Source organism: Pteropus alecto, unplaced genomic scaffold, assembly GCF_000325575.1.
Source record: "Pteropus alecto unplaced genomic scaffold, ASM32557v1 scaffold98, whole genome shotgun sequence".
Classification (NCBI taxonomy): Eukaryota; Metazoa; Chordata; class Mammalia; order Chiroptera; family Pteropodidae; genus Pteropus; species Pteropus alecto.
This window is the reverse complement of record NW_006443570.1, coordinates 3,769,394-3,777,937: the sequence shown is the minus strand read 5'-3', so window position 1 is coordinate 3,777,937 and position 8,544 is coordinate 3,769,394. Positions and strand designations below refer to the sequence as shown.

General features: G+C 52.9%; 1 protein-coding gene and 1 long non-coding RNA gene across 4 annotated transcripts in view; one reads left to right on the top strand and one right to left on the bottom strand.

Moving 5' to 3' along the window:
• LOC112473199 overlaps nt 1-237 on the bottom strand; it is a 2,183-nt gene extending 1,946 nt beyond the window's left edge. Inside the window, exon 1 of the long non-coding RNA XR_003043962.1 lies at nt 78-237. This is a non-coding gene — a long non-coding RNA (uncharacterized LOC112473199). The remainder of the gene's footprint in view (nt 1-77) is intronic.
• The window catches only part of COPZ2 (coatomer protein complex subunit zeta 2), a 9,372-nt gene that overhangs the window by 351 nt on the left and 477 nt on the right, over nt 1-8,544 (top strand). Inside the window, exons 2-9 of one of the 3 annotated variants that reach the window (XM_015599069.2) lie at nt 776-850; nt 2,408-2,489; nt 3,009-3,100; nt 3,556-3,611; nt 4,292-4,369; nt 6,086-6,137; nt 6,739-6,777; nt 7,437-7,551. In XM_015599069.2, the coding sequence (XP_015454555.1) occupies nt 2,432-2,489; nt 3,009-3,100; nt 3,556-3,611; nt 4,292-4,369; nt 6,086-6,137; nt 6,739-6,777; nt 7,437-7,490 (429 nt within the window). In that variant the 5' untranslated portion in view covers nt 776-850; nt 2,408-2,431 and the 3' untranslated portion in view covers nt 7,491-7,551. The remainder of the gene's footprint in view (nt 1-775; nt 851-2,407; nt 2,490-3,008; nt 3,101-3,555; nt 3,612-4,291; nt 4,370-6,085; nt 6,138-6,738; nt 6,778-7,436; nt 7,552-8,544) is intronic. The other 2 variants (XM_015599070.2, XM_015599071.2) reach the window with 2 other exon arrangements.

The window sequence follows — 8,544 nt, the reverse complement described above, 5'->3', positions numbered from 1 at the left end:
AGGCGGGTGGGCACGGGGGTCTGGGGCAGCGGGAGCAGGGTCGGGTGAGGGTGGGGGTGGGGGGGCAGCCAACTCACAACTCTGCACGCAGGGCGCGGGGAACTCGATGCCACCATTGAGCAGCCCAGTAAGGGGGACGGGCCAAGGCCAGCGAGAAAAAGTTCCTCCTGGTGCGAACTCGCCAGGAGGGCTGTCCTGAGTCCGTGTGGGGCCAAAGTTCTGGATCAATTTGGAGAAGCTATGGGGACTGCTTGGGGGTGGGGGTGGATTGAGATTCTGCTGGGAGGGGTAAGGAGTGGTGGGGCCATCCTGGACTCGAGCTCCCAGGAGCGGTGGGCTGACGTGCGTGCTTCTGGAGCCCACCGGGTTCAGGGAGCCGGGGGTGCGCTCAGAGCGCAGGTCCAGCCTGGACCTGGGGTCAGCTGGAAGGAGGAGGCGCACCGCTGTCCCCCCGGCCCAGGTTCTGTGATACACTCCGACTCGAGCTCTGGAGCAGTCAGTGCATGACAGAACTTGGGCCTGACGGACCTTCTGCACCCAATGGGCACAGCACCCACCCGGGGCCTGCAGTGGACCATCTACTTGGGAGTGGAACAGGCACCGGAGTTGGCCCTCGAGGCACAGGGTTGGGCCGGAACCAGCTATGGACCTTTGGGGCTGGGGTTACTGGAGCCAGAGCATGGACTCCTGGGGCCAGCAGATCCCATAAAGCTAATGACAGGACATCTTCCTTGAGTCAGGGGCCAACGGAGCTTCCCCCCTCTCCCTGTGTCAGTTGCAGGAACCTTCCCTCTACACCATCAAGGCTGTTTTCATCCTAGATAATGATGGACACCGACTGCTGGCCAAGGTAACTTCCCAACCTCAATCAGAGGGCCCCTGAAGACTGTGCTTCAGCCCCAAGAACAGAAGTCCCCACCCAGCTGACTTTTCTGTCTCAGGAGAGACCCCACTGTGGGCTCTATGACTCAGAGCAGCTCAACTTAGACCCTCCGAGGGTCATTCTGTCCATCCTCCTGCCTTGTGAGTGCTGGCCCCTGAAGGGGGAGCATGTCTCCCCCTGTTTCTACTCATGTCCCTTGAAATATCTTCTTATCATCCTTTCCACTGCCCACCTGACCCTGGGCATGGAAGGGACCACCTGAGGGGTCATTGGAGTGTTGAGCCTGGGACCCGGGAGTCCTAGTCTCAAATTCTAAACAAGCTACCTCCACTTTTCTTCTACAGCTTAACAAACACTAGGGATTTAGTCTGAGGAGTCTAAGAATTTGAAACCAGACAGGATTTTAGAGACCACGTAATCTAACTCTTTCACAAATGAAGAAAATGCAGTTAGAGAAGCTAAACGAGTTGCCTGTGGTCACAAGTGTTAATATCAGGACAGAGATCTGAATTCAGATATTTGACTTGGAGCTCAGGTTTTCACTGCTTGAACTTATTCAGTTATCTGGTGTCTATCCCAGTGAACATGACCTGGGTAAACCAAACTAGGATCATCCAAAAATAAATGTCTACTGTCAACACCATTAACTATAGTAGGGCTATGGCATCTAACTAGCTATGAAATACATTACAGATTTGTTTGTTTGTTTGGGGCTGAAACATTTTGTCTTATGCCTTCAGTGGCCAGCAAGGAGACAACTAATTTGCTTGCAGATGGGGTACTAAGTAGCAAAATACACACGCAGAAAATTGAAAGCTGAGCTCAGCATACCTTGCCCCAGCAGATGCTAAGAGGTGGATCAGCAATGCCATAGGTTTTAGGGCTTCCTCCTAGCAGGACACATCCATGTTCAGATTAAGAAACTGAGTCAGAGAGGCTCACCAAACCCAAACAAAATAGCATTGATTTAATTGTGCAATGTACACCAGGAACTTTTCCTTAGATATTTAATCTTCGCCATAGCCCTATCTGAAGTCAAACTATCCTTGATATTGAATCCCGGCTCTGACCCTACAACTCGAGATGTCAGGGAAGTTACCTGATTTCTTCATGCCTCAGTTTCCCTGTCTGTGTAACAGGGATAATAAAGTAGCTATTAGTGATTGTTGTTGTTGTGACCAAGGACCCTTGGTTCTACCCTCTTTCCTGTAGACTTAAGTTTGTGTAGAAACAGTATGATCTAGTGGTCACCCTAATCCTTAGCACACCACACATCTGCTGAATGTATGAAAACCTCTAAGAAATCAGGAGCGAACTCCAAAAACAGGCCTCAAAATTCCTCTGATTTTTAATACTTTTTTTTTACTTAGAATTTATGTTTATGGGGGATAGTGCACAGTCAGGCCCAGAGGGCAATAAAGAGGAGATGGGGCACTCGGCCAGCCCCGACTGTTCCCTGCCACCCATCCATGGAGGAGCCAGGCTCTGTGGAACGGCTATCACCCCTTCTTCTCTTTCTCATAGTATTATGATGACACATTCCCCTCCATGAAGGAGCAGATGGCCTTTGAGAAAAATGTCTTCAATAAGACCAGCCGGACTGACAGTAAGTGTCTTCCCCTTCCTTGCCCAGATCTCTCAGACGCACACTGTCGTCTTTTCCACCTGGACGCATCTGTCCCCATGGGCCCTATACACCCACAGGCCATTCCCTTTTCTTCAGAGGTTCTCTTCCTCCTCCTTCCCAGCTGTTCTCTATTCCCTCTGGGAAACCACTTCCCACCCTCTCAAACCCCCCACCCTCAGCACACCTAGTCCTTCTCTCAGGGGAAGAGGCCACCTGAGTTGTGGGGTCCCCACCAGCCTGGAGTGGTCCAAGGCACATGGTGGGAGGGGGTGGAAGGTCGACCTTGAACCGAGTTAACTCCTCAGAATGAGGCAGTTGCTAGAAATAGAGGGTGGAGGGAAGGACACCGAGTAGCCTAGTGGCAGTGTTTCTAGGGCTGGTCTTTGCAAGAGTTCTTTGGAAAGAGAGGAAGGAAATAGCGGGAGAGGTGCAGAGCCGGAGACGGGGACGAGCGGCCAGGCAGAGGTGGCCGGAACTGAAAGTCCCCTTCCCTTCCAGGTGAGATTGCGTTTTTCGGGGGCATGACTATCGTCTACAAGAGCAGCATTGACCTCTTCCTGTATGTTGTGGGCTCATCCCACGAGAATGAGGTGAATTCAGAAGGTTGGGGTGACGAGGAGGGTCTGGCCATGGGGAAATGGCTTGGAGTCTGGGCTAAAAGCTGGGTTCTGAGGGTTACCATCGGAACCCCTCCTTCTGGGCTCTGTGGGCTGGGGAGCAGCCAGAATGGTTTTTTCCAGGGATAAGGCATATCCATGATGCTGCTTAGGTTTCTTGGGAACCAGAGATGAAGTCCTCTGCAGAAACCTTTGTTCCTTAAACATCACTAGAGAAGGATCTACTCAGTGCCCCACAGCGGGACACTCCAGTGTTTCCCAATCCATACACGGGGAGGTGGCCTCCCAGGGCACGTTGCAGTCAGTCTCCAGCCCTGTCCTCTCTGGAAAAGGACAACCGCCCATGCAGGTAGGCTCTGAGGTCTCCTTTTGGCCTTCTCAACCTCAAGCTCTCTCGTTTTCCTCCTCCCATATCTGCCCACCCCCAGCTGATGCTCATGTCTGTTCTCACCTGCCTGTTTGAGTCCCTGAACCACGTGTTAAGGTGAGTGAGGTCCTCTGCCTTTCAAGGCCCCCATCTCCCAGGCCTCGGTACATCACAGAGGCAAGGCCCTTCCTCCCTGCTTTTCTCCTGAAGCCCCCACAAGGCTAAGGCTGGAATTGAAGCACCCCTCCAAGGCCCCTGCCCTTTACCTGACTTCCATAGTGTCACTCAGAGCAGAGCCACGCAAGGGTATGGCCAGAAAATGAAGTCTAGACCAGCTAAGTGATTTGCCTGAGGTTACGAACTGTTTATATCAGAACAGAGACTCAAATTGAGGTTTTTTTTTGACTTGAAGCTCAAGGTGGTTTTTGTTGCACCCCCATTCAGTTATTTGATATCTATCCCAGTGAACATGACCAGGGAAAACCAAACTAGGATAAACCAGAAATAAATGTTCCCAGTCAACACAATAAACTGTAGTAGAGCTACAGCACCTATACTAGCTATGAAATGGTGGGCACAAGTGTGGGAGGTTGGGCAAGGAGGGCTTAAGGAAGCAGGCCTGTCCTTTGCTCAGGAATCCTTTGCATAGGTGCTACCCTCGCTGCCCTTGACATTGTCCTTCCCAGAGCCTGTTGTATATGGTGGGGAATGGGTGGAGAGAGGGGGTCTGTCGCACTTAGGCACGGACCTAGCTCCTCCTGGCCATGGGGAGGCTCAGGAGCTGTGTCTGCCTTCAGGAAGAACGTGGAGAAGCGCTGGTTGCTGGAGAACATGGATGGAGCCTTCTTGGTGCTGGACGAGATTGTGGATGGCGGGTGAGGAAGGGGTGGAGAGAAGAGGGGCTGGTCAGGGACACTCACAGTGGGAGTTGCCTTTGAGGGCCGTCGGCTCTAGGTTGTGCCCAGCACATTGTTGGCTCTCTGGCCAACTTCTCCCTCCCTTCCCCAGCATATTCCCAGTGATCTCATTCCCCGCCCCTGCACCTCGCTCATGAGGATGGAGGTTAATTTCAATGTTAGCCAAAGTCAAGCAAACAGGAAAGGAATCTGATGTCCAAATATGGCTCACTGTTGAATAGGCAGAGTTTGGGGGAAATGGTTTGCTATCCAGGGCCCAGGAGAAGCAGGCAGAACAAACACTTTCTCCTCCATGGAGGACTTTGTTCGGGCAGAGCCCTGCCGCCTGCATACTGCCCGCTCTTAGAGCCCCATTCCAGCTGTGGCTAGATTCGTGACCTGGGCCAGCTGCACGTTCTTCTTGAGCCTCACTTTCCCTGTCTTTCAAATGGGGATGATAAGGGAACGACTCATAGGGTATGGGGATTAAATAATGTGACGCCATGGCAGGTCCAAGATCTAAAGCCATGGGCTTTTTCCATGACTTTATATCACACGCCTGGGGGCAGGGAGCTCTGGGAGGTGGGGTACTGCGGGATTCCTTCCCCTTCCCTCCCTATTGACTGCCTGTTACTGCAAAGCCTTGTGTTAGTTGCTGGGACCCAAGAGAAAGTGGAAAAAGACCAGATTTTGTGGAATTAGAAGCATATACAATTTGATGGAACCTCTTTAAGGAAAACACACACACACACACACACACACACACACACACACACACACAATGACAAATACAAAATGAGGCGCAGGGCCCAGGAAGGACCTGTGCAAGGGAGGACATAGCTTTCTAAGCTTCTGGGTCTGTGCCTCCATAAGGCCCAGTCTCTGCCCCTTGAGTAGCTTACAGTTTCCCTCCAAGGAAAATCAGGGAAGTGTCAGTCAAGTCAATGCCTGAACCGGAGCCTTGGCCTGAATGCTTCTGTCTTTATGGATAAAAGGACCTCTGGTGAGGGAGCCTAGGGCTAGGGTGCCCCAATGATGGGGCCTGGAAAAAACTCTCAAAAATATTTATTCATTCCCCTGGGACTGGTCCAGAAATAAAACTAGGCTTCTGCCCGGGAGGAGCCTCACCATGGTCTGTCCCAGCCACCATGAGGCCCTCATGCCTGCCCCCTGTACCCTGTACACACTCACAGATGGCCCCAGAGAATTCCCAGGGCATCAGGAAAGAGCGTCCCCTAGCTGAGAAAAGCCTTGATATTTGGGTCTATCAGAAGGAAAGATTCTGATTTTTGGAAGTCCATTTTTTTCACGTACAGCATGCCCCCTGTGGCATAAATAATAGTGAAACAAAATAGGCACCCCAGGGGGCGCCTGTTTTCACTCATCTGAATCCATCCCTAGACCCAGAAGATGAAGCGAACCTCCAAGAGTTCTGAGTTTTAGAGCCCCTCCTTTTGACACCCCGATTGTTCTAGACTGGACTCACCCCATTTCGCAGCTTTTGCCCAATGACACTGAGGGCGTGACCACCAGATTCGAGGTCTAGAAGAATCAGAGCCGAGGGCTCTCCGTGGTGAGGGAGAGGTCTGACCTGAGGAAAAGCAGTGGGGAGGTGCCCTGACATGGCAAAGGACGAAAGGGGCAGAGGGGAAAGAATTGTGTCACCAATTTTCTTTCTGGTTTCTCATCTTGTAGTGTGATTCTGGAGAGCGACCCCCAGCAAGTGATCCAGAAAGTGAATTTCAGGGTAAGAGTCTTCCCGCATGCCCCCTCACTCACATCTCCTCCAGGCTGCCCTCCTCGTCCTCCCAGCCATCTGTCCTCCCTGCACGTGGGCTGCCAGCCGGATCGGGGGAACTCAGGTTCCTCCAGCAGAAGCAACCTCGGGGACAATGCACTTGTAAAGGGAGCAGCAGTTGGGGGGGGGTGTCAGTTAGTAAAAGAGATCTCCTGTCCTCTCCCCCTGTAGAATCATCCAGCTCCTCACCATCCTCCCTGGTGGGAAGTGTAGGCTGGGGAAATAAACTCTCAAAGAGACCAGGTGGCTGCCTTGGCCTTGAGGTTGGGAAGTCGGAGTCTAGATAGAACCTCTGGCTTCTCTTGCCCTTTTCTCCCATCTTTATTCCCTTCATTCCCTGACTATCCATGTACCACAGACAGGCCCCAGGGGTCTTGGCTTCCAAGTGACGGGCTGCAGGCCTTCCACTAACCAGTGATACAGGTGCAGTTCGTGATCCCCTAAGCACTGCATCACCTCACCCCACCCACACCCCCAAGGCCCTTTACCTCTTTCTTCACCCCCTACCCTCACCCTGGTCTGACCACCCTCTGACACTGCTTCCCTGCAGGCAGATGACAGCGGCTTGACTGAACAGAGTGTGGCCCAGGTAGGCCCCCTGCATCTGCCTTGGCCAGAAATGGGCTAGAGGGAGAAGTAGAGCAGAGCCTCCCAGGGGGACCACAGTGGGGCTGTCAAGGCTGAGAGGAGTCAGAGTGTGAGAGGGATGAGGTGGCGATAGGCCATCTCTTGGAGGGAGTCACTGGAGGCTTCCAGAATCTCCAAGGGGGAGCGAATCAGCATTAGCAAGAGATACACACCCTCCTGGCAGCCCACCTCATCTCCTGGCTCGGCATAGTTAGCTCGAAACCCTGGGGTAAGCTGCCCACTCTGGAGATGGCTCTGTCACTTGCTCCCCAAAGCAATCCGGGGACTCAGGCCCCTGATGCTCCTCTCAGCCTGGAAAGGACATCAAATAGAATTTTCCTCCAAACCCTCACCCTTCTCCGTTAGGTCTATGTGGGAATTGTTAAGGGACCCTGAAACCTGTAATAGGATCTAACTTTCTCCACTCCCCACTTGTCACCTTGCCCCTGAGTGACCTGGCTGTGAAAGACTCCACCCTCACCAGCCCCTGCATGGTCCTACCTGGGGGTGCATGTGGGGCCAGAGGGAAGTCCCTGGATTTGTGGCCTGACTGGTTTCCCAGCTGTATAAACCTCCTGCTTGTCAGGCTGACTGCTTGACATCTGTTCTGTCTGCCCACAGGTCTCTCTGCCCAGACTAATCCTGCTTTTATGGAGCTTCCTGTCCTGGCACTAACTACCTCCTGCTGTGGTGGCCCAGGCTGAGATGGGCGTGTAACATTTCTGTGGAGCCCCAGGTGTGGTGCCCACTTCCCTGTCACTGCCCTTGATGCTTACTCTGCCTCTCCCTCTTCCCAGTTCCCCAGGCCTCTGCATACCCTGCTGGAAGGAATGAGGCCACATGGCTGTTTTCATATCCAAAAGAGGTTAGGGAGCAATGAGCACAGCAGATAAGAACACAGGTGCTGCTGTGAGTCATCCTGGGATGTGTGCACCACCTTACCGCCTAGAATCTCGGTGACCCAGGGCAAGTTACTCAATCTCTGAGGCTCACATGATCACAGGATACTCCTCAGTGTGACTGTGAGACTTAGACGAGCTAATGCAGAGAAAGCTCTTAGCACAGCTCCCCTTTTCCCAAAGCGGGAAAGAAGGAAGACATAGCACTTTTAATGGAATTCTTGAGTAAAAACCAAGGAATTACAGGTCGTGAATGGGAGGCGAAATGGCTAGCAGAAACAGGAGAACCTCAGGGCTAGGCTGTCCTTGAGAGAGCGGGAGACCGTGCAGGAAGAAGTAACAAACAGTTTGGGATGGACCTTCTTCGGAAGGGAATGAGGCTTGGTAGCCGGAGGGACAGTCTGAAGGATGTACCTGGAATCACCACCAAGTTGGGATTGTGTATGCACAGTTGTATGGATTTATGTAAGCATTGGACTGAGGTTTCTTCGGCAGGATGCGAGAGCGAACAGTCTGAGTACAGGTGTCCCATAGCACTGTCTGGCCAGCCACCATTTGCCTGCTGTGCCACATCAGCAGTGGGTTGGGGTTTGGAGGACACATTGCCAGCCAAGGCTGGAGCTAGAGTTTTGTTGAGGTGTCTGGACTAAGGAAGTGTCAGGCCTGGTTCCAGTCTCTGCCTAGACGTGGCACTGTGGGCAGGAGCTCACATGGCATGACCTGGGGAAGACGGGGCCTGCTGCCACACCCACGGCTGCAGACGCAGAAACCAGAGGGCCGGGCAGGTTTGGGCCTGGGCTGGGAGCTGGCTGCAGCCATTTGGACTGCTC